General features: G+C 38.9%; 1 protein-coding gene across 2 annotated transcripts in view; it reads right to left on the reverse strand.

The window, feature by feature from the left end:
* Nucleotides 1–615: 615 nt before the first annotated feature.
* The window catches only part of AMMECR1 (Alport syndrome, mental retardation, midface hypoplasia and elliptocytosis chromosomal region gene 1), a 111,378-nt gene continuing 85,666 nt past the window's right edge, over nt 616–26,327 (reverse strand). Inside the window, exons 3-7 of one of the 2 annotated variants that reach the window (XR_003905039.1) lie at nt 23,262–23,376; nt 9,065–9,155; nt 7,546–7,642; nt 4,712–4,991; nt 616–3,396 (exon numbers count right to left, since the gene is read on the reverse strand). Coding sequence is in view for 1 of the 2 variants with exons in the window: in XM_029929922.1 (XP_029785782.1) it covers nt 4,877–4,991; nt 7,546–7,642; nt 9,065–9,155; nt 23,262–23,376 (418 nt within the window). In the remaining variant the exon portion in view is untranslated. Of the gene's footprint in view, nt 4,992–7,545; nt 7,643–9,064; nt 9,156–23,261; nt 23,377–26,327 lie in introns of both variants that reach the window. The other variant, XM_029929922.1, reaches the window with a different exon arrangement.

The following is a 26,327-nucleotide window of genomic DNA, read 5'->3' on the forward strand; positions in this document are numbered from 1 at the left end:
AAGTTCCGGTTGGGAGTAGAGCTCATGTCCTACCACTCTGGAACCAGAGAAGTAACTGGTAATATGCTTGAATGTATGGCAGGCCTGGTGTGGATTTAGGTAGGGCATTTTGGAGATTCTGTCCGTACTGAGAACCTGGCAAACCTTGACGCAGAAGAAGAGAAATGCTTTCCATTTCATGAGATGGTGCCTTGCGCTGTGTAGCACTGCTGTCGCTCCCTACCAGCTCACAAGGGGGAAACACCCATTGATAACACCCCAATCTGGAAGGAATTTGGAGCTGGCTTCGGTGCACAGCTACACTACCACCAGAATTCAAGTCTGATGCTTGCCTCAGATCCGCAGCCAGGGTGGACTGTCCAATAAAGACTGGACTCGGTTGCTGAGCCCAGATTCAGGGCTGGGCAAAAGGATGATCCAGGCTGGTCCCAGGGTAGCCAGGGAGCAGCTGGGGGCAGCTGAAGTTTCCCAAGTGTGAGTTTGTAAAGAAATCGGCATCAGTGCCAAAGTGTAGGATTTCAAAGTCTTCCATAGTTTGCTTTGTGGTCAGAAGCCCCCACGAGACCGAGATCCTTATGATGTGGCAGGTTAAAGAAACAGACAACCGACACTAACTCGGTTTTAACGTTTTATTGGGTAAATGATTTTAAAGATAGTAACAATAGTGTCAAAACTACTACAATATCTTTCCACAGCCATACCTTACAGACCCACAGAAACCTTCTCATGTTTCCTTTCGCTCAGTTTTAATATTTTCAAGCTATACATATCATATAAAATGCCCGTTTCCAATAGTTTCTTCAAACTATTAAGCAATTAAATGTGGAGGGAAGGAGGATCTAGTTTATAGCTGGAGGGGTTTCAGGTGATCTGTGATGTCTCATGGTAATCCAAAACCAGGGGACTAGGAAAGGAGGAAAGGAAGAGCTACTCCAGGTAGCTGTTGCTCATTATGAGTTTCACCACTGTATCACCGAGAATTCAGTATGCTGGTGACCGATTCAAAGTAATTTCGGGGAACATATAAAACACTAAAATAACTTAGAAACTAGATCCAAATATTTCAAAAGTAATTGACTTCGATATACAAAAACAGTCAGAGGCGGTTACAAAAGTTTATTTTCTCAGTGCGTCTATGTACCAGCGCGGTTACTGGGTCCAGAGCAAAATAAAAGGTTTCTTTTCTTCTGAAACAGTAATAAAAAAACAAGGAAAACATATCTTTGTATATAAAGGATTGATGCTGGTCTCAAGAATAATGTAATCAGAAACCCTTAAATCGAGAGGCACACAATGGGTTTCCGCTTTTAAAAAATAAAAGGAAAGTCACCAGTTTATTTCAATGGAGGAGGTGCTCACACCACTCAAATAAACTTAATTCAATTTAACATCACTAGCAAAAATCACTTAGAAACTGTACAAAAATAAAAAAAGTGAACACATTTAATCCTGCAAGGTTTTTGTAAGGACTGGAAGGCAGGCTTTTAGAGCAGCATTTGGGCATGGCTGGGGGCTTCTTTGGTTTGATCTAACACATGTAAGAGATGGAACCTATTCCAGATGACAGTTTCAAATTTCCTGCACATTTGAAGACATGAAAAGAGGCCAGTATACAAACTTCTGGTGTGCTGGGCGTTGGGACTGTGTGAACTGGATTGAAAAATCTTACAACTGCTTTACAGGTTGGGGGTGGGGGGGGAGAGCAAGCCTTGCACTTCCTCCATCAAATACACCAACCTCTCGCACGCGGAAGGGGAGGCTGGAGCGGGTCATAACACATTCTCGTGCACTCAGAAGGCCACTTACTGGGGGGAGGAGCACAACTGTTCTTTTAGAGTCGGGTACCTGGCTGACCTTGTTTAAGAACTAAAAAACCTTCCAGAAACGGAAACCTTTTGCTACATACCAGAAAGGAAAAAGCGTTACTGTTTTCCAAGAGGAAAAATACCCAGTTTGCATTTAAAAACAAACAAACAAACAAAACCAGAAATGGAACTAATTAACATTTAAAAGGGGGGGGCAGTGTAAACTTTGTGCTACTCAAATGAAGTTCAAGTATTACTTCAGAGCTGTTTAAAGATCACTGAACTTACATGCTATTCTGGTGATAAGAGTGCAATTCACATTTGTGTTTCTGAACAAATAAACCACAACCGGCTAAAACAACCTGTGCAATCAGAATCTTCGTCTGAGTTAAAAACACATGCTACATATTTCAACATGTTCGAAGTGAATTCAAACCACATATTTGACAGCTTTGTAATATCCGACAGAGGTGAAAGGGTCTAGCATTTGTTTGTTTGATGCACACCATTACGGTTTGTATGACACCTTTACAAAGCTACGAAGTCTTTTTAGTCAACAGCTAGAGACAAAAATGCACTGTGCATTCATTTGAAAACAAAAGGAGACAAAACTATCCTTTCCCCCCAAGCCATGGTGGGAAATATTGCTGACCTCGTCCTCTGAAGCCTGCAGGATGGTTATTTCTTCAGTATAACATTATTACACTGGTTTAAGAAAAATCTGTATAACATCTGCATATATCAAGAATTTTAAAAAATCTGATATGATTTTAGAGTCCGCATGACCAGTCACGTGACCTGCTCAAGACTGATTAGCACCGTTAAATAAACACACATATGTGTGTATGTATGTGTAAGGATATGTATACACACACACATATGTATGTCATAGATCTTTTCTTTAAAAAAAAAAAAACCACACAACTTCTAACCATGAGCTCACCCAGGACAAGGAGCCTTGTTGAATTGATGAGATGATGGATAGGATGGGTCAATATTGGTCTATTTTTGTCTCTCTTCAGTTTGCTTGCTTTATTTACTTTTTTTTTTTTTTTTGCAGCAGACAATAGCATTTAGCTTGTGCTCAGTTTCCCTATAAGGGCAAGAAAAAAGTCTCTATCAGGTAGCCACTTGGTTTTACACTGAAAGACTAATCTGCTCCAAAATGCTCCCAAGTAGAAACCAAAGGATTCAAAATCCCTTTCGAAAGACCAGCAGCTAGCTTTCTCTGACTAATCTCCAGGCTCAGTGGAACCAGCTACTGAGATTGCATTTCAGGCTAACAATTGGCTTGTTAGTTAAGGCATCACAACTGAAAATGGTTATTTCAACAATGGGGGCTGTGGATGAAGGAATACCAAACGACTTCTAAAAACTCTCATCAAAAACTAAAGCAGTTTGCTTTGCCACAGTGGCAAGCAGAAGGAATCAGGCAGTTCTCTTGCAAACTAGAAAAGGGTTTTTGATTTCTGAACTAGCAGTCTGTCGCTTGTCACCTAAGCTCTGTCATTTTGATATCCAGTGACATCTTGAAGTTTTGGACTATATATTCTGCACCATACTTCTGTTCCTCACTTGATATACTGGTTTCCTGTTTGAAAAAAAATTACACACACACACACACACACACACAATTATTATAGTAAAATGCAGGTAATCTTTCTCCAGAATCATCTGTCATTTTTCCTGGGGATATCCACACAGACTTCCTACTGCACGTAGGAAGGTCTCTATGCACCAGGGGCAGAAGACCAGCCCGGCCAATGGGCTGCGCTCTGACAACTATATCATCTATAAATCCCATTTTTATAGGCGTAACATAATGTAATATCTTACCAACACAGTAAAGGTGTCTCTATCACAAGCATGGAGTGCAGAAAGACTCCAGTACTGTCCCTGTGACAAACATACTCTGAAATCATGGCAATATATGAACTTTTGTTTCACTAGATTCTCTTTACTGTTTTCTTTAAATAGTAGCTAGAATTGTCTCTGGCCAATCATGATTTCTTGAAACCTAAAGCTAACGAATTAAATTAATATATCATAGACAAATGTCTCTTTTTGGTTAACTGCTCAAAATAAATTTTTTTCACCTTAAAAAAATACTTAAGTGTAACGAATTTGTCTCATCTGTGGTTTCACATATGGAAACAATAAAATTTTATAAGAATATCTCTCTAAATTGCCTTTCCCCCCCTTGAATTCTCCATTCAATTTAAGTATATTCTTCTCAAAGGCACTAAATTCTGTATCTGCTCTCTTCCTGATATTTGCTGCTCTTCAAAATTATTTCTGTAGCATATTTGAAAGGTAGCTTGCACTTTCTTAAAACAGTGTTGTCATTTGTAAGTTGGTTCTATAAAGTATGAGGCTCTCTTCGATGATAACCAGTAAAATAGGCGTAAATGGTTTCTCACTCTCTGTGACAAGCCCTATCATGGACCTTCGAATGTTCTATACTAGAACTAAAGTTCATATATTTTAACCATGGGAAAAACACACACCTAAGGAGGGAAGATCCACATACTAAGCCCTCATAGCAAAATGAATTTTAGACAAATTCAAGAGTCATATGCAAATACCTGAATTTGATACGAATTGCTTCCAAACTCCGCTATCAAAAATTATCTATCTTACTGAAGAAAACTCTAAATAAAATCCTTAAAAACTGCACAATTTCTTCCATCCACAGTCGAAAGGAGGGAAGAGAAGACAGAAAAGAGGAAGGAAACAAGACAGGGAGAAGGCAAGAAGGACAGAAAGAAACCTGATTTAGAGAGCAAAGCAAAACTCTATATGATATTGCGAGGAAAGAAAACCTCAAAAGTTAATATGCTGCAAAAAAAAAATCAACGACCTAAAATAATAAAACAGAATCTTCTTAACAAATGCCATTTTCTTACCCGTTACCATGATGATCTTAACTGATGATGTCCAGGCTTCATCATGGCAACGGAAACTATCATCATAAAATGGTGCAGTAAAAGAGATAGCTAGACCAAGAAGGGGTAGGGTCTCCTGGGAAGAGGTCTGCAGAGAGGCCCAGTGACTGGTTGTGTGGCTCAGTGTCAGGAATAATGGTTGTATGGCGGAAGGGGATGCCCAATGCCATTTTGGAAATGATGATGCTGGCGATGAGCAAGGTATTCAGCATAGCTCAGGGTCATCTTTTCACTACGGTACCTGAAAAAGTCAGGGAAGAGACAAAGTTAACATCAAGAAACAGATGATGTGCCGAAGTCAGACCTAGGAGGGATCTCAGAAATAGTCTCACAGATTCAAGGAAAACAGGGGTCCAGGAGCGCCTGGGTGGCTCAGTCGGTTAAGCATCCGACTTCGGCCTCGGTCATGATCTCACAGTTCGTGGGTTCAAGCCCCGCATTGGGTTCTGCTGACAGCTTAGAGCCTGGAGCCTGCTTCAGATTCTATGTTTCCCTCTCTCTCTATTCCTTCCCTGCTCATGCACTCTCTCTTTCTTTCTTTCTCTCTCTCAAAAAAATTAAAAAAAGAAAAACAGAGGTCCATCGAGAAACAGTGACTTGCCCAATGTCACACAACCAAGTAGCAAGGCTGAGATCAGGACCCAGGAACCCAAAGTCTGAGTCCAGTGCTATTTTCTACTCTACTACTCCTTGTCTGAATTGTTCTAGAAATTTTATTGTCCCATCCCCTAGCCCCAGTTTGCTAAGAGGAAGCAACAGAGGAAAGTCAACCTATTGCCATCATGTATGCATCTCATTCCCTCAACTGCTTTTTCTTCCAGGATATTTCCTCTTTTGCCATTCCTTTCCCTCCATCCACACATCTGTGCAGGTATTGCCACTCAATAAAGACAGTAACAACAAAACCACAAGATTTTTCTTAATACTGGTATCCCAAACCCTCTACTTCCCCCATCTCTAGCTTTCTTTGCATTGCTGCACTTCTCAAAAGAGTCACATGTGTTTCCTACCTTCAGCCCTTCATCTCATGCTACTACTCCACCTGGCATCCTCAGCTTCTGCCACTCTTCTGTAGAAACTGCTCTGTCAGAAGGCCACCCCTGCTTCTGCTTGACCTCTCCAGTATGAAAGCACCCACCACTCCCTTTCTGAAGCTCTCCCCTGTCATGGGTTCTACAACACCACACTTCCCGATTCTCCACCTGGCCCCGTATCTCTTAGACTGCTCCTTATCTCTGACCATTCCTCCTGCTCCTTCCTGCCTTGTTGGATTTTGCTGTGTTTCTGTCTTCAGTTCTTTTGACCCCATGCTCTGTACCTCCTCTGTGAGCCCTACCTTTACAACTTCAACTATGACCTCTTGACAGATGATCCCAAGTCACCATCTCTGGGCACAAGTTCAGGATGTGTACAGTTTCAATGACATACTGGTTATTTCTACACAGATATCCCAGGAGGCACTTCAACTCCAGAATCAGTATAGAAATGGGACTCTCCTCCTGTGGTCCCTCCCTTGGTGAAAGGGATTGCCTTGGTCCTTTTTATCTAGATAAAGCCTTGACTTGTTCCTGTTCCCAACTTCCGAATGATTACTAAGTTCTGTCATGTCTTCCACCGTGTTTTCTCAGTGGTTTCCTCCTTTCTTCTCATCCTACCACCACAGCTCTTAGTAAGGCTCCCATTTCACCTCCTTTGGATTGCTGCCACAGATTCTTGGATAGCAGCAACACCTCCTAATTTTCCTGTTGCCAATTCCAATCTTACACCTTCACAAATCCATCTGCTTAAATCCCTTCAGTGGCTACTAACTGCCTGTAGAATCAGGTCTTAACTTCTTCATCTGGAGCTTAAGACCCTCCATCGTGTGACCCAACTCACCTTCTGGGATGTGTTTTGCTCTAATGACCACCTCCTTACAGATCTATACTGAAAGACCAGCTGCATTAGACTGTCGAACATTCCTGAGAACTTCCCCCACCCTCAAATAATCTATCCATTCTTCAACCCCAGCGTCAAACATACCTCCTGTCTGAAATTTTATGTTATCTCCCACCCATCCTGGAATATTCCTCTTTCCCTACTGTATGATCTTCCATTATCCATCACATTCTGCCTGATATTAATAATTATTCTTGTGCATGCCGTTCTATTCTCCTAGACTGAAGAAGGCAAGGCAGAGAGGAAGACATTTTCAAGTCTGTAACTCCCCAGAGTTGAGAAAAGTCTGTTTTTAGACTATAGGTATTCAGTGTGGTTTCATGAAATTGAAACAAATGGAAACAGCAATCCATTTTCCTAAAATATGGGGTATTTTTTTAAAAAGTCCCTATAATCCTTGTAGAAATGTATTTGGCATTGTTAAGTCTAGCTCAATTGTGATTTCTAGTAAGCTTTCACGGTATACTTCTATCACTGCCAACATCCTAAGGTTAAATTCAAATTTGAGGACTGCTTAGCAGAATCTGGGGCTTCTGCTAAGCCATATCAAAAGCTAGCCAATCGCTAATTCAGGTGACTGTCTTCTATAATGTAGTTGAAAAAGGCTCAGAGCGCTTGCTTGTGTAAAGCCAGAGTAACCACAGAGAGCTAAAGATGGGAAGGATGGGTTCGTGTATCATACAGGCTCTCCTGCCCTTCAGAGTTCATTGTTTCCACCCTCAGTACAGCCCTTCCATTCGTTTCCATTCTGTTTCAGAAAAGACAAGCAAGTAAGAGAGACCAAAGAAATCAAAGGGTTAGAGACATATGCATCAAAATGTCCTGGTTAGCCTTGCACTAGAAAATGCCTTCTGTACCTGGTCAGTTTTATGGTTTTCCTGAATTCATTAGTAATCGGAGCTTTGTAGCCTCCTTTCCTCAGTAAGGAGTCTATGGTCTGAATATGGTCCCATCCTGTGGAAAGCAGACCAGATAAAACACCAGTCAAACACACGGAACGAGCACTTTCAGTTAAATACAAAACGACTTTGTAGACGGCAGCTATCACTGTCACCAAATGCCATCAACTCCTTTGGTCCTAAAAACAGTCACACAGAAGGGCTACAGTCTCATCCTGTATGGAAGCAGGTTTACTATCATACACCTTAAATTCTAGCTATCCATGATGGCCAACAACATTAGCTGTTTTTTTCTTTTAATCTCAACCACATTCAAAGACCAGAAGTCTAAGAGACTGGCAGTGACCACTCAGTCGTGTTTAGGTAGCAAACCACAGGCAACTGTACTCCCTCTACGGTGACACCTTTAAAAGGGAGGGAAAGGCCTAAATGTCATTGTGCCATCTCAGTAGTATTTCGGACTCCCAGACTAACTCATGGTAATTACTGTTCTTAATGGTGTCTTCGGTGGTCAGTCCAGTGTATTTTTGTGAAGTCTTCAAAGGCATTTTTATTGGTTCTGACATGGGATGGTATACTAATAGCCAAGGCCCTCTCTCTTCTGTAAGCTTTACAAAGCCAATGGAACTATGGATTAAGGCATTTTCAAAAGCAACCCAAATAAATCTTCAGATAGCTGTCTTCAAATCTAACTCTCCTGTCTAGGGGATGGGGGAGGGATGGTCTATCTCACATTTATATGAAAACAACATGAGAAAAGCAAGTGACAGATGCTTTCTGATGAGAAAAAAATAAGCTTGATAAGATAAAGAAATATTCATTTCAAGGAACATGAAATTGAAATTCAGTAGTGGCTAGAAATGACAAGCTACTATAGAGTGAAGAGTTATTTTGTGTTACAGTGGTGGTTCATAAAGGTTTGTGTTACATCTGCAAAAACAGAAAAACGTTTGATTAGGAAGGGCAGACCAAGCATATCAGACACTAATACTTCAGTTAGTCTCAGTGCTCCAAATCTTAATGGGAAACCTACCATCCTGATAGTAGTGGATGAGTAACAGGCAACTACCTAAGAATGAAACGTTTGATACCGACAATGAACTGGGTGGCTGACTGTCAAACAAAAGGCTTGTTTGTGCCAAAAGGCTACAGCACAATGGAATATGGGAAAATAGCACTTCAAATTTGTAGCAAGCCATCGCCTAAAAATAGAACCCAATTTTTATAAATCTTTACTTTTCTGAAAGGACACTATTGTGTGTTTTTGCTAGCAAACTTTCCTGCAGGGATTCAACCTCTGTGTGAGGAATTCACTGATTTCATACAGACATTGCAGTGGCAGTGATGGAAGAATCACTTCTTATAATTTGACACTGATCAATTATCAGACATAACTGCAAGGTCAGATATCACATTGCAATTTGTATATTTGTTCAAATTCTTCACCAGATCATATGAAATAAAGTACAACAATGACCTTGCTCCTTTGCAACCTCCGGTAGGTAGGTGGCGGTGCGTTTTGATCCTTTTTCATTGATGAATTCTATTCTAATGCCATGTACACCCACCTGAAAGAAATTGGCAGTTTTATTAGTACAGTCTTCTTCATAGAAACAGAAAGAAAAATTTAAAATTTAACTTTCAAGAGAATGCAGTTCTTCCTTTCCCCTTGTTTTTAGAAGGGCTTATCATTGTTCCCTTTCCAAAGCACTGACTTTGGGTTTGAGGACCATGATGATGGCCATGGAGACAGAAAACATCGATTTACGTGTGCCCAACATGTGCTGGGCTGTGCTCCTCTGTTTGGAAACAGAACACCCATTCTGGGCCTGTGTGTAGATTGAGACAGCCGATGGCAAGAATCCTGCCCCTATTCCCAAATTCTGGCCCAAAACAGTAAGGAACTAGACCAAGGAAGCTGACTCCAAAGAGACAGCAAACACACATCCTGTTTGCAGGTACAGTCACCCCTTCACACTAAGTTTGAACTTCTGGGGCTGCTGGCTCCCTTCCCAAACTGTCAAGTCTCTTTAAAACCTTGAAATATATATAAAGGATCAAACCCACATAAGAGTTAAAAAAGACAACACCCAGACCCAGCATCATCACCGCATTCCACGTATCTCTAAAATACATGTCATGGCCTACAGTGGGCTGTGGCAAGCCCTCACTGTCTGTCCACATCATTGCCCTCACATACTACTGCTAAATTTACAAGTGATAGGGATTTCAAATCGCCTTGGGGCAGAGACCCCTATAACTTTATGTGAAGCATGCAAAATTTTGGTGATGCCTTAAGAAGGGGGGGGGTCCCTGAGTGTGGGCAATTTCTTGCAAATGCTTTACAAAAGTAATATACTTTTTCTCTGATTAGCATCTTGTCAGAAGGAATCTGTCTTTCCCTCTCATATCCCGCATAGACTAGTATACAGAACTGAGGACCATGGTCGGTTCTTCTTTGTAAATGCTGATAATAAAATTGAAATTCCAAAAACATGACAACTCCAGCCTGTTCCCCCAAATCTACAGTCACTTCAGATCAGCAGTCCCCAAGTACAGTGTAAGGTTGCCCGAAGGACTGGAGGGAGGATAATAAGAGCATGAAAACATTTTTCTCCAGTAAGAGGCTTCCCCTTTCAGAGTAGATGAATGAAGTCATAGACCTGGACTCTTTCCATCTATATGCATGTCGAGGTCTAGAAGAGGAACAGAGTCCCTGAAAACTTCTTTTGCTTCTTCTGCCCTTAGCCTGAAATTTTGCAGTTTCTCAGGGAAGCAAAAGTCCTCTGAAAAAATCCATTTTGTTCTTTCCCAAGGTCCTCTTTACACATCCATACATTACAATCAGTCAGATCTTCTGAGAAGTTTGTTTTATGAAAGCCTATCTGTGTGGCAACTTCTTCTATTTAATATCAGTATTCTTATGAATCTCCTTCTCCTGAAAATGCACTCAGGGCAGCTGTTTAGAAACTAACACAGTATAGCCTACCATGTGGGAAATGACCGTGGACAGCTGAATACGAGTGCTGAGCTACCAGGCATTTCCAGGATAAAGGACATCTACTAATCTTCCCCATGCATGGCACTACTGAGACAGTGATAAATTTACAACAGTTTATGTATACAGACTTTCTGATCTGTGACTTTGAAGTTTCTTTCCTTCAACAAGATCAGCTTTGTCATAATTTGTTTGTAAAAATATACAGCAGACGGAGTGAGGCAAATCATGAGAGACTTTTGAATGCTGAGGACAAAGTGAGGGCTGACGAGGGAGGTGGGGCGGGGAAGGGGGTGATCGTCATGGAGGAGGGCCCTTGCAACGAAGAGCACTGGGTGTTATATGAAAACCAACTTGGTAATAAACTATCTAAAATTTTAAAAATGAAATAAATAATAAATAAAACACTAAAAAAGACCTTTTAAATAAATCAAATACTAATATAAAAAAATACATACAGCAGAAATAGTTTGTGCTCCCATCCTTCACTGCAGTGAATCTTCAACTCAATTTATCAAAAATCTGTCATGTTAAAAGGAGAAAGAATTGTGGTGCTTATTAAGGCATCCAACCAAAACTGTGAGAGCGAGAAGGTCTCCCTGTTTGTGGGACGAGCGTGTTAGACAAAATCAGGGGGGAATGGGAGCTGTGAAGTTTACCAGAATTTCAGAAGGTTTCATGCTTCAGCAAGTATGGTTTGGAAAAAGAACAACTCTGCAGGTGATTTTTATTCTAGGTTAACTAGAAAGCCTCTAATAATCGGTTTAGCTCTGACAGACCATGTCTGGGTACTGAAAAAAAAGTGATTTAGGCAAATTGGAGGTGATTTAGACACATAAGTCCTTTCTTCACAGGAGTGCATTGTGTTTCGTAACAAAAACTTCAGAGATTTTGAAGCCTAGTAATTTAACAATTAAAAGTGATTACGATCAGCTGCATGGCGTATGAATAGTATCTCACTCAAGCTTGTGTGTGTGTGTGTGTGTGAGAGAGAAAGAGAGAGAGAGTGTGTGTGTATGTAAATAGAAAGAGGTGAAAGAGGTTAAGACTGAACTGGAAGGACTCACTGACCAAAATAAAAATGTCTCATGAATAAAATTCCTTTACTTTTATATTTTGAGAAGGTCCCACCATCAAATTTAATGTGACCAAAAAAAATGACCAAAATTCCCCCATTTAGAATTAGTACCACATTTACAATTTTTAGTTCTTTTCTGTGTTCCTAGGATTCTGAACAGTTGAAAGTACCTGTAAATTCAAATGTAAGTATGGTGATTTTGAAGTGAACCTTTGACGAGAAATAATTTATTTCATAGGTAAAAAAATATATACTCCAAAGTGATAGAAAGCCAAAACCACAGTGACTCATTTCTTCAACCATTGGAATCAAGGAGAGTAGCAATAATGTTCTGACCAGAATCAAAGCATAATAGCTTTTTGTCACCTGTTGAGCAATAGCATTTTCCTTTACTCCCAGAACCACAGACGCCACCAAATAGTCATACTGTATAATCAAAACAGAGGATCGGAACATGGCCTGCTGGTGGAGAATGACTGAATGTGGTCAACCTGTGGAAATCAGAGTGGCTTCGCAAATTAAGTCTTCTCTATTGAAATGAACATGAAAACTAGTCCTGTATTGTTTTGAAGGAGGAATGTATCATCAGCTACGACTCCAAAATGCAACCCTCATATTGTAATAGAACATAATATTCGTATGATGATTGAATTCTGTTAGATTAGAGAATCCTTCGGCCTAGCAGCATCCCAAGAGACAAAGGCTATGGTGGCAATGATCAGCTAGAGAAGAGATCTGCTAACTAGGGTACTGAGATTCCTACAGCAAACTAAAACTCTTCCTCAGTGTCATAGTTAACCGTCCATTTCTAGGGATGAATAAAGAAGTAGCACAGGGGAAACCCATGTGACCCCTAGTACACCTAACATACACCTAAGTGCCACTGCCCAAAATACAGCCAGGCGGACAAAAACTGGGGACGTGCAAATCTGGCCTTATGGGAGTCTGCAGGTCATTGTCAAAATTATTAGAAGGTCTGAGGAAAAAAATGCTTTCAAAGTCCATCAACTGTGATAATGTCCTTTTAATCAAGACTGTACTTTTGCTAAGCAAAGCTATAAATCAATTCGAATGGTAGTAAATTAAATGTAGGACTTATAGATAAGAGGATATGGAATTAGAGCTGTATCTGCCGCGTGTGCCGAGAGGACATTAAGGCCAGATCAACAGATTCCTATTTCATGCTAAAAAGAAAGTCATATTTGTTCGGAACAATTCCATAGTGAGTGATTTTTATTAATGCCATTATACGGTCTTCAGTTTTTAACATCACCCAGAATGATTAAATATCAAGATTAACATTGGGACCCTAAAATGTATCTTGATTAGTCTAGAGCTGATTATTCAGTTTGGGGATTATGCATTCCCAACCCCACCTGGCCCCATCCTCTTCCCTCTCCTGTCCATTCCTCTGTTTGTTCACTCCTCTGTCAGAGAGCATGTGGGCCCAGAGAGAGATACATGCAAATTAATCAATTTTGCTACATAGTAAAAGGTTTTGTAGGAGAAGAGATTATAAATAATGGCTAAAATGAAGCTTCTAGACTGTCTGCAGATTTCATTTATCCTTGATATCTGGTCCCTTGTTAGAAATGTGGCTTCACTTAAAACTATTATCCTCTAATGTAGTGACTCTTAACACAGGAGCATTTAAAAAGTGCCCCCTCCTGCCCCATTATAATACATGTCCATATTTTGCTCCTCACAACTGCATAGTCAAAGTTTGATATACCCTAGTCTGTCTGTAAGGCAAGTGTAATGCACCAGCAGCACTACCAAAGGGCCTCACTTGTACTTGCAAGGCCGATCAGCAAGCCACCAATCTGGATATGCTAAACATGAGGAGTCATCTGGCTAAAAGCATCAATGAGCATAAAAGGTGCTCTGGCTAAATCAGGTAGGCTCCATGCAGGCCTGGGACCTTTTGGATCCACAATTACCTCTACATTCCTGAGCCTAAAAGCTAAATCTACCCCTGAACACATCCTGGCCAACAAAACCAATCACTTCCTCAGGTTCATCCTGCCTTAGCAAATGCCATAGTTAGCCCCGAATGTTGGGTTTTCATAAACAAATGTTGGGTTTCCGTTTAACAGTATGGCCCTGGCTTACTCCACTGACTTTCAGTGGATTCACTTGAATTTAAAAGAAAAAATATATAAATATATTTAAAAATATACGTATATGTGGGTATGTTTATATAAACATATATACATAGTATGTGTGTATGTGTGTGTGTGCATGTATATATATTTATTTATTTATCAAGAAGTCAAGGAATTGAAAGTGCTTTGACCATGTCTTTGTTCCTGATATCATCTGGCAAAATATGCTTTGCAATTAACAAAGCAGCCAGTCACTGGTCATCCACATAAGACCGACCTGCCAGGCTCAATATGCCAGTTCCATTGAACTAAATAAAAGGACTCTGTTCCTAATGAGAGGAGCTCAGGATATTTGGCACACCCTCTAACCTTTAGAGGCTGGCATCATAGAAGACACACATGCTCTTTCACAAAACAGCCTATGGTACCACGGACAGAAACAAACACTGCATTGGACAGCCCATAGGTCTGACCCAGAGTCTCGAGTTTCTTATATTCTTGGGAGGAAAAAGCCATATGTCATGTTTCTCCTAAAAGCCCAGAAGTCACAGGGCTACATATTACACTCTTTCCCTCAGAGCCCCACAGAGTCTTCTGGCCGACCCCAGCTCAGCCTTCTGAAGATGGTGACTTTTCCTTCTCCCAATGAAAACAAATTCACCATAAAAGTGGAAAATATTCCAATATTCTTAGGCCTATTCTATGTGTATCCTCTTGAATAATTTCCACTGGGGCAAGAAAAATTAAGATTTTAATCATAAAGGCTGATGATGATTTGTACAGATCCTATTGAATCACTTTCCTCAATCCTGATCCAACCAAAAAAAAAAAAAAAACACCCAACTACATGACATATTGTCCAGATCTGCCCATCAAATCCTAAGAGTTATGAATCTGCACCATTTCAATCCACCCACCAATTTCAGAAGTATGTCTGAAGTTTGGAAGGTACCCATCCGATTAATAATGAACACTTAAAAACTATCAGCAATTAACACTTCAGAATCTGGCCAAATCATACATCCTAAAAATAGCATTGTTGCAGATCATTTTTAAAACTCAGTCAGTTTTACTTTTGTAAACCTCAACAATCATAAACATGGATTTGTTTTTCCTGTTTATAGAGAGTCCACACATATTACCAGGGTGGGGGGGGTGAATCTCTTTAGAAAGGCACAAAAGAGAAAATAAAGATGTTCTGCAATCCTAGGACCACCTAGAAACAGCTCTTGCTGTAGTGACTTGAAAAATAATGTCCTGAACCAACTAAGAGAATGCCACGGACTAGCCTGTTAGGCTGTTTTTTTATTTTATTATTTTTTAATTTACATCCAAGTTAGCATATAGTGCAACAATGATATCAGGAGTAGATTCCTTAATGCTGTTTACCCATTTAGCCCATCCTCCCTCCCACAACCCCTCCAGAAACCCTGTTTGTTCTCTATATTTAAGAGTCTTTTATGTTTGACCCCTCTCTGTTTTTATATTATTTTTGCTTCTGTTCCCTTATGTTCATCTGTTTTGTATCTTAAAGTTCTCATATGAATGAAGTCATATGATATTTGTCTTTCTCTGACTAATTTCACTTAGCATCATATCCTCCAGTTCCATCCACGTAGTTGCAAATGGCAAGATTTCTTTCTTTTTGATTGCCAAGTAATACTATACACACACACACACACACACACACACACACACACTAGCCTGTTAGGGCATTTTTAATCCATCAGCTGACCCATATCTGTAGCTGCCCTTGTTTTTAAATCTCCTTTAAGTAAGATGCTTTTAGAAATGGAAGAAATACTAGAAAAGTTGGTCAAAAAGGGTAACCAATTGCAAAGCCATCATTCCGGCACAACTAACCTTTTAATATATTCTACCCTGAAAACTCTGCTTCATTGTCAACCTCAGCTGAAGTGCTTTGTTTTTTTTTTTTTTTGCCATTATTCTGTGAAAACAACCACAAAGGTCTCCTTGACCAAAATGCATATGTACTGCTCTTCTCTAAAATCCCTGAAAATTAGTCACCTGTAGCTTTAGAAATTAGTTCAGTCTCCATGGACCAATTCTTGGCTTTTGCAGAGCTTACCAAAGCACAAATTAGTGCCAATTTTGACTCATGTAGGAGTCTTGGACATCTTGTCCATCAGGAACGCAAGCCTGCCAATTTATTTCACAAAGGCCACTGAACAACAATCTGATAACATTTATTTTAACTAACAGACACACAGCTCTAAAATACCTGAACTAGCTAATAATCACCCCTGTGAACTTTTAAAGAATTAGTTACGGTTTTAAATAAGTCATGGCTAATGAAGAGGTGCTTTGAAAAGCTATGAAGCCAAACATGTTTATAGATCATGTGCAATGAAACAAACCGTTCTTCCTCTAAGGTTTTGCAGGGATGTAGTGACAGCTCAGTGTGCAATTAAGGGAAAAAAAAAACCCTGATTCTCCATAATGATTAACTATAATGAGCAGTCCTTAAAAATTGAACATGCTGAAGCTTTTCAAGGAAAGTTCAGGCAACACAGGTGACCTTTAAATAAAAAGCCTGCTTTTCATCAAGTTTAGAAAAATGCATTCCTACCATTTTTTAAGGGGATGAGGAAGAGAGTGAATTTACAAAGAAAACTCAAGTAAAGAAATTTTCTTAAAATCCAGACATGGGAATCAGTTTGCTTTTCAAAGGCTGTGGGAAAAAAACACTTCTTGGCAAGCGTACTCAATATGAAATAATGTTGTTTGCCTGATAAGAGACAGAAAAATCTTATACAGGTTAGAACTGTACATGGGGTATGGGACTCAATACAGTTTTACTCAGGCTACAAATGAGATTTGTTCCTAAAAGGTTACATATGTGTTGAATTTATGTAAATGGATTAATCCTGAAGGCCAGGAAGGCCATAAAGAAGCCCTATATGAGTCCTTCTACAAAGCAAAATATCTTTATCAAGTGAATAGTCACTTCCTAATATAGTTGCTTCATTTAGATTTATAAATGTAATGTTGGCTTAAAACACAGGATGATGCAGTAATAAAATGAGGCATTAGATATTTAGAACAGTTTTCTTCCGAAAGAGAAGCCTTTGGTGGAAAGGAAATCTAGAATGTACAGTTTCAAAAACTAGACTGTTGTTCACCTTTGTTGCCACCTTGCCATTTTAAAGTTAGGGCTCTCCTATGACTTCTAAGGGGCTCATGGTGATTTATTCTCTGGGAGTAAAATGAAACAGAAGCCATTTTGAAAAGGGGAGGGGGATCACAGCATCAAATGGAGGTCAGCCTCTGGAGAGATCGTAGGTATTATTTAGTCCAACTTTTCGAGCACCCTGGTGAGGAAACAAAGATCCAGGGAGGAACAGACTATAATGCAACTACTAGGAGGGAAAAATCTGGAAGGGTCTGTCTGTAGCTTTGGGGGAAGAATCAGGAAAATGTCCCCCTACCAACCAATATGCTGGGAGAAAAGCAGGAAGCAAATAGAGGAGGCCTGACGACACACCAGACCGTGCAAGCCCATTTCACCAACAGTACCAATAGCTCAGGAAATTTGCACGCGTCATATCACCTTCTGGAAGTTACTTTACTTTGTTCAGCTTGCTTCCCCACTAGATTTCTAATACACAGAAGTGTTGATTCATAGCAAATTCTTACTAGATGGCCAGGAAGCTTGAAGCATTCCCTTCTCAATGTTCCATGGCACTTTAAAAATGTTTCAAGTACAGCATCAGGACAAAGACTAAATTATTGTAACAATAGTGGCATCTTATACAAAAATCTCAAAGTCCCTGAGAAATACAAAGCATATATATATAGAACAGAAGCAAAGCATGGTTATATGATAGGGAAAAATAACGAAGGGGGGGTGGACAGAACATACCCAACGAGAAGCCATTTCATTTCAACGTGAGTCATGCTAAACATCTGCGTCTGAATGGGAACTCTGTTTTCAGCAGTACATTGAGAGAAGCTAGAAAAATGTAAACCTTTAACGGGGGAAGGGAGGGTGAGAAGGAGATCATGACCTTCTAAAATATATGAGATAATGACAGTAGCCAATTTACTCATCTCATCTGTTTACGTTTGTGAGGGTGATTACAAAAGCACACTATTATTAACTGCGTCAGAAATGGAGCTGTGATCGCTCAAAAGGTGTGCTTTCTAAAGTGAGGTACACTGCGCTAAGTACCAGGAGTCTAATGAGCTCATGCACAACGACAGATGTTTTGGTACTTTAGGGACAGAGTGAGACTAGGGACTTGGGTCTCACTCTATGGTATGGGGATAGGCTTTTGGCATCACACAAGAATCATGCTGGCCAGCCTCACCCAGCATGAGTTGATTTCACTTAAGTGTTGGGTCCACGATCCAAGTGACAGCTGTATACACAGTTGAGATATCAGTGATCCAGGGAGCTAGATATAATAACAAAAAGTGCCTTATGGTTTGTGAAAATGTTACTAATCTATTGAAATACAATCTAAGGTCTACTTTAGATTACATAAATTATTTCTTCCTCATGCCTTCAAAATGGTCATGTCTCTAAAGCACAGAAACCAAAGACACTTGACTATAATCTAGAAAATACTTTGTCTTTTGTCAGCAAACTGCTACAGGAGCTCTTGCAAGATCACTGGTTATATACTGGCTCTACAAGTTCTCCTGCAAGAAAAAAAGCTTACTCATTTATATCATCTTGAAAATGACACACTTAGAGTCACCCCTTAGGTCAGATTCCAGCTATTATAATGTCATGGGTTTTATATCCTTTTAGATCTTGAAAAACGAACATGGCTCCCAAATGGTATAACTATACATGTTCTACTCTGTATATTATTTTAGAGGACTCCAACATACTGCCTGAACGTTTCTTTCTTTCTGAAGCACCATGTCTGCCCATCATCCTGTCATTCAGAATTGACACAATGCTGTTAACTGAAGAACACAGAACAATGATAATAAATTTTTGTGTTCAAACACCAGGCAGATCCCTCTAGATTTCACCCTAGAGGAGCAATTTTCCTCATTTAACAGCTATTTTAGCCTTGCAGATAGCTATTTCAATTTATCAGTTAATGAATTTTTCCCCATATAATTTACTCTTCATCCTTCTCATACCTAGCAGGGCAATAAGTACACCATGATGGGGCCAAGAATGAGCATTTCTCAGAAGGGCGGGGCCAGTGTCCCAATTTGTTTTTATGGTCTTTGTGGATGGTTTTATTGTTTTTTAAATCACTACCTGGATTCCTTGACAGGCTACCTACAGACACTCATATTGCATGTTATGATTATTATTTTGAAGCGATGTAACGTGGAAGCATCACCAACCATTCTGTCAATTCAACACTGACTTGAAGTTAATTATATCCACTTGTGAAACCATTTATCAAACATCCCTCACAGTGTCAAAGAGAAGCATTCTAGCCTCTAAAACCAAGTCTGAGTGATGTAAATCCTACCTTTTTACTAACTTCCATCATAAAATTAGGGACATGTAACCAAAACAGAGGACCCGAATGGGCTCAGTTTAAAACCATGGATGAAGAAAAAGAGGAGGACAGTAGCCGGCCCTCTGGTAGCTCAGTTGTTTCATCATTTGAAAATTAGGTGGCTACTATCACCGGTCACGTCCCTCATCTTCATGACCACAGGGATGTCTCTCCTGGTACCGAAGCTACTCATTTCTATGCTTTGGGACCTCTAGAATTTGCCCTCTTCTGGCTTTGATCTGGGCATTTTCACCCCTTTAGTTAGGAATTCAACTACAGTAACACGCTTCACCAGTGAGGGTCAACTCTGCAACTATCCTACTACCAGAAAAGCCCTGTTAGAGGCTTCTGCTTATATAAAACTCATTACTTATATACTTATATACTCATTACTGATCTTTGAATTAAAAATGCTCTATTAAAATTCTGTAATCATCTCCTGTTTCCCCCTGTGGCATAAACATATGCAGCTCTTTGCAGTTCAGGTTAAATTGAGATACTTATGGTGAATACGAAATTCCATTCTTAGAAGAAAAGGTGTACCTATTAGGTAATGGGAAATTTCTCCAAGTGAAACATATGCTTTCATAATATAGACTGACCCTCTCATAAAGGAAATTTGCAATACAAATAATTAACATATATAAAGATAAACCATAAACAAAGGCTTTCCCACAATCCTTTTTAATAATGACAGTATATTCAATATGGTCTCATTACATAAACAAATAATGCAGATTTATTGATCAAAGACACAGAAAAATAATTTAAAGACATATTCCAAAATGTTAACAGTAGTTACCTCAGAATAGCGTCATTAAAAATGGCTTGCCTTTCTTTATATTTTTGGAATCGCAAAGTTTTCTTCTTCAGTAAATTAGAATTACTATACTATTATGGACAACAGGTTTAAATGTATATGTGCATAGGCATATATGCCTTTTTATTCTGGTAAAATACACATAATACAAAATTTACCATTTTCACCCTTCTTAAGTATACAATTCAGTGGTATCAAGCATGTTAACAATGTTGTACAGCATCCAGTTCTATAACTTTTTCATCACTCTGAATGGAAACCCTGTACCCATTAAAAGCAGTCAGCCCCTCCCTCAACCCATGGCCACCACTAATGTGCTCTCTCTATGGAGGTGCCCATTTGGGATATTTCATATAACTAGAACCACACATTATGCAGTCCTTTGTGCTTAGCTTCTTTTACTTAGCATAATATATCCAAGGTTCCTCCATGTAGCACGACTTCATTTCTTTTTATGGCTAACATTCCATTGGATGGATATACAGCATTTTGTTTATCCATTTGTCTGTTGATATGCATTTGGGTTGTGTCTACCTCTGGCTATTATGAATAGTGCTGCTATAAACATCTGTGTGTAAGTTTTTGTTTCAACATTTGTTTTCACTTTTTGGGGGGTGGTTTATACCTAGGGGTGGAAATGGCTTGACATATACTTTTTTAAAAATGCTTTTACTTCTACCTTGGTATTCTGTATTTTGAGTAACCAATGCCTTTTCAGAATTATTAAAGATAACCTTTATGATATCATACCCATAATAATAGTGTTCCATTTTTAGTCACTGACTATGGTATATTTTTTTAAGCCCAAATCATTCTTGTACTTAAAAATGTAATTTTCACCCTTACTCTTTGGGAACAAATTTCTCTTATGCTAAATACTTCAAGCTATGATGAACTACCTGAAAATGACAGTCTATTCCTCTTGGCTTAGACATCCTTGCAGTCCTTAATTGACTTTCAAATACTTACATGTTAAAAATACAAAAATATATGTATTTTTGTTGTTATTACTTTAACCAGAAGGCATCACTAAATAGATGCCAATATTTAAGCCTTAAGGAATACAATAAATATACAATATACAGGGGCGACTGGGTGGCTCAGTCTGTTAAGCATCTGACTTCAGCTCTGGTCATGCTCTCACATCTCCTGGGTTTAAGCCCCACACTGGGCTCCCTGCTGACAGCTCAGAGACCAGAGCCTGCTTCCCATTCTACTCCCCCACTCACGCTCTATGTCTCCAAATAAACATTAAAAATTTTTTAAAATACAGTAAGATAAATATACAATATACAATGTATGAAGGTTAACTTTAGCTGTAGAGCGTACCTGAAGTGGGATAAAGAGGATGATGTACTCTGAACCTGCTCAGAGTTATTTAACTACTATTGGACTCTCCCATTTTTCCTTCCTCCAAAATACATGCATGAATATTTATGCAATATGCATTCATGTCCATGCCACACATACACAGTTGCACATGCGCAAACCCCCACATGCCACAACTGTACTTCCAAACTCAGTGGTAGCAAATAAGAGTAGGCATGGTCCTGTAGCCTGATCATCCCTTTGATTTCAGGCTTGTCCCCCTATTATCGCTTCCATCCCTACCAATACACACAAAGCACTCTGTAACTCAGAAAGCATAAATAAAATTCTAGCTAGAGAAGAGGAAGGAGTAGTCTTAAAACATTCAAAAAAGCACCCCAATTTTAATATTTGTTAATAAGTGAACGATATAATTTGTGATCATTTAAAGATAAAACACTAGGGAATGCTCCTATGATATTGGTAGACTTCTCTTAAAGAAAAATTCAAATAGGAACAATGAACTTATAGAAAATACTCAATTAAGACATTTTAATGCTGTGAAATGTTTCACACAATCCAACTTGGCTACAATCAACACTAGCAACTAATTTTATTTTTTTCCTTTACAAAAAAAATCTCCAAATGTTTTCCCATTCTGATAATACTCCAAAAAACTCCGATGTACTACAAAACTCAAAAGGAACTCTTTTGTTTTACTCTCTTGCAGAATGTTTTTTAACAGCTCAGGTATAACAATAAGTAGGTGGAAAACTGAGTGGCAGTGGAATAAGTTGTCCCAAGTCTCACAAAGAATCAGGGCAAAGCCAAAAACAAAATTAAAATCTCATAAATTATCAAGATACTGATCTGTACACAAGGAAAAATATCTCAGTTGCCATGGGGGGGGGTAGCTAATCTAAAAAGGCAATATAATTAAAACATGTTGTCCTATAAAGATATAGCCATGCCATTTATGAGTGTTTATGTGAGAGAATGCTAAGTATATCACTGAAGTCCCACTGTTTCATCCTTGGAGCACTTATTTCTTTATGTTTTGTGTATACTTCTTTCCTCTGCACTTAGACTATAAGATACTTTGTGGTGGGGACCAAATCTGAGAAATTCTGTATATGTAACACAGTGCCTTGAATACAGTAGGCATAATGTGTCCAAGTTTGCTGTGTGAAATTTCATGGACATACAGTCAACTATCCCCTCCCAACCACCAAAACAAATCGTGGTGAGAACCTCTGACCTTCCTAAAAAAGCCAACCCCACATACTAAAGAATAAAAAATATGCTCAATATAGGCTATTTCGATAATGCCAATGATCAGAGGTACCCGAGATGTGACCTTAATATTATTTGCCAGCATGTTTAGCTGCGTAAGTTAAGGTAGCCCAGAATGAACTGTCATGATTTAAGTGTAGATAACCAAAACCCTGTCTGTATCCACATGCTGATTTCCCCAACTGGTGTATTATCTTGTTTTGCTCCTTGCTTCTGAGATGCATCCTCTGACCCCTCAGCTGCTTAGAGGCTGTTATGACCAAAGTACATCAGAATGGAAATAAGAGGAAAAATAAATTCCAATCTGTCCTTCTTACTAGTTATGAACAGCTTTTATGAGGTGCTATGATAGAGCAACTTCAGTCTGTGTATTAAAACAACACATGGCACTTTGCCTTTAAAAAAAAAACGCCTTTGCCGATATCTCATTGATCAGATGTGAAGTTTATTTGTCCACATGACTGTCCACCTCCACCCCACGAGAGAATGGGCTGAAAGAGTTGTTTTCTGGGCCCAATTTTTAACATTTACTCAGGAATTGCTTTCATGTTTCTTTAAGAAATTTCAACAGTCTTACCTCCCAGTCCAAATAATCACAGACATCTTCAAAGTTAGTGAGCAGAGACACTGAGCAGAACAGCCGTGGTAACTCGTCCCTTGTCATTGGGGGAAAACGGCTATCTTTAAGGGCACTGTTGAAAACAAAGCAAATATTAAAGCAATGACTGGATATGAAAGGGTCCTAATTTCAAATGCAATCATTTTAAAAAGGCAAGAGACACACACAAAAAATATCATTAAGGTGCCAAAGGTGCCAATGATCTTCAAATGTATTCAAAGATTTTAGTAGTCTTTTTTCTTTTCATCCAATAGACTATGTATTAGCCGATCCTGTGACCAATTGCAAAGAGTGAATGATCAATTACATTTCCTATACAGTCATTTTCTGGTGCACTTCCCTGTTACTTGTAAAATATGAGAATATTTTGGTTACTTTTGAGAATAAAAACTAGACCAGTGGAAGTTTGGGGGACGATTTCTAGATCTAGGGCTAGAAATATATATAGTTTAAAAAATGCTCACACTAGGTTGGCCAGTTACCATAGAATAGCACTCAGAGTTCAAAAAAAAATCAAAATTTCATTTTTTTCAAGCAAAAGAAATCAAAGAAAATTAAAATAATCATGCAAATTACTGACTAAAAATACAAGGCGTTCAGGCCCCCTATAAAGGGTAATTCAAGATATGAGTCAAAAATTGTGAAACTACAGGAAATTGGGCTAATCTAGAAAATAAAAGTATGATTAGGAGACCATTAATCACATCAATGGATTTCTGAGTACATCCAGTGTGATTGGATCCTGTAATCAAGGGTAATATAGTACAGTGCCAAATTCTAGAAAAACACCTACTGTAAAGGACAAAGATGTTGGAAGACCATAATTCTTCCTGCAATAGAAGAAAAGACAGAAAATGCATAGATGTGCACACACAGAGAGACACCGTATGTTTCTTAAACTTTCAAAAGAAACTACTCCCTGGTCAAGAAAAACAAACACACCTCTGATTATACTTCATGTTACTGCACTGCTGGCATTTGTGCCATCGATCTTCAAATCTTCAAATCCAAATGTCCTGTATAGCAGCCAGACTTAGAAAGTGTTTTCATAGAATTTCAAACTTAGAGCCTACAAACTTCATGGGTTATAAGAAAGTTCCATGGCCTTTAGAAATCACTTAATTCTTTTTTCAGGGACTTCCTCATTCCTGGATTTTTTTTTCATTTTTCCATCCCTTCCTTTGCATTCTGAAACTCATTTATTATATTTTACAAATATAACCCCTATGTTTGTATTTTTTAATGTTTATTTATTTTGAGAGAGAGTGAGATAGACAGCAAGCAGGGGTGACACAGAGACAGAGAGAGAGAGAGAGAGAGAGAGAGAGAGAGAGAGAGAGAGAGAGAGAGAGAGAGAATCCCAAGCAGGCTCTGCACTGTCAGCATGGAGTCCAATATAGGGCTTGAACTCATGAACTGCAAGATCATGACCTGAGCCAATACAGGGCTTGAACCCACGAACCGTGAGATCATGACCTGAGCCTAAACTAAGAGTCAGAAGCTTAACAAATTGACCACTCCCCCGCTGATGCCCCTCATTGCATTTTGGTGTTTTTTTCTATCCCACTATACAAAGGAAAATGGTTATAGAAATATATGTTCTATATAAAGTATATGTTTTCCCATTCAAGGAGCCAAGATTAGCCAAGAAAATCAGGAAATCCATGATAATTTATACTGTGAGAACAGCATTTCACTATTTTATAATTTAACAACATCAATTTTCCAGTTTGGCCTCTTTTATTTTCCTATTGGCAGATAAAATTTAAAAAAATTTCAGGTTCTCATCCAAAGCCAAGATAAAGACATGCATGTGTGTGTATAACCAACACCCTCTCCTCTAACAAACACACATACTGAACAGAAGTTCTAAAACATAGAAGAATCTCATGCATAAAAACAAAAAGGCCAACCATATTTTGTCTTCCTGTCAAAAAGAAAAAAAGAGAGAGGGGGACAACCCTTATACATTAGAATGATATAAAATATAATGTTTTAGGTTTTATAGATTTTTTTCATGGAAAATATACATAACATAAATTTGACTGTTTTAACTATTTTTAAGTGTGTAGTTCTCTGTGATTAAGTACGTTCAGTGTTGTACAACCATCACTGCCATCCATCTCTATTAACTTTTATCATCTTGCCCAACTGAAACACAGCATCCATTCAATATGAACCCCCAACTCCCCCTTCCTGCCAGCCCTTGGCAAAAATGTAATTTAAATATGCTTTTATAATTTCAAGTAATTATAATAAGAGTTATTAATATTTTTTGATATATAACAGCATATGGAGATATAATTCACATGCCATAAAATTTACCCAGTAATATATACAATTTAATGGGTTTTAGTTTATTCACAGAGTTATACAACCATTGCCACCGTCCAATTTTAAGACATCTTGTCACACCAAAAAGAAGCCCCATACCTGTTAGCAGTCAGTTTCCATTTGTCCCTACCCACAGCTCCTGGAAAACATTAATCTACTTTCTGTCTATGGATTTGCCCATTCTGGAGTTGTCATGTAAGTGGAGTCATACAATATGGAGTCTTTTGTGTCTGGTTTTTTAGCATAACGTTTCAGAGGTTTCATCCATGCTGTAGAGCATATGTCAGAACTTCATCTTTTAATTATCTAAAATATTCAATAGTGTGGCCATATCACATTTTGTGATCTGTTTATCTGGTGAGAAGCATTTGGGCTGTTTCCACTTTCTGGCTACGAGGAATAATGCTGCCATAAACATGTACATATGAGTTTCTGTGTGGACATGTTTTTGTTTCTCTTGGGTAAACATGTAAAAGTGGAATTGCTGGGTCACATGGTGATTCTGTGTTTAACTTTTTTTAATGATAATTTTTGAGAGAGATCACGTGCATGCACAAGCAGAGGAGGGGCAGAGAGAGAGACATGGAGAGAAATTCTGAAGCAGGCTCAGCTGTCAGCACAGATCCTGATGCAAGGCTTGAACTCATGAACTGAGAGATCATGACTGAGCCAAAGTCGGCAACTTAACAG

The sequence above is a fragment of the Suricata suricatta genome, chromosome X (assembly GCF_006229205.1).
Source record: "Suricata suricatta isolate VVHF042 chromosome X, meerkat_22Aug2017_6uvM2_HiC, whole genome shotgun sequence".
NCBI classification, from domain to species: Eukaryota; Metazoa; Chordata; class Mammalia; order Carnivora; family Herpestidae; genus Suricata; species Suricata suricatta.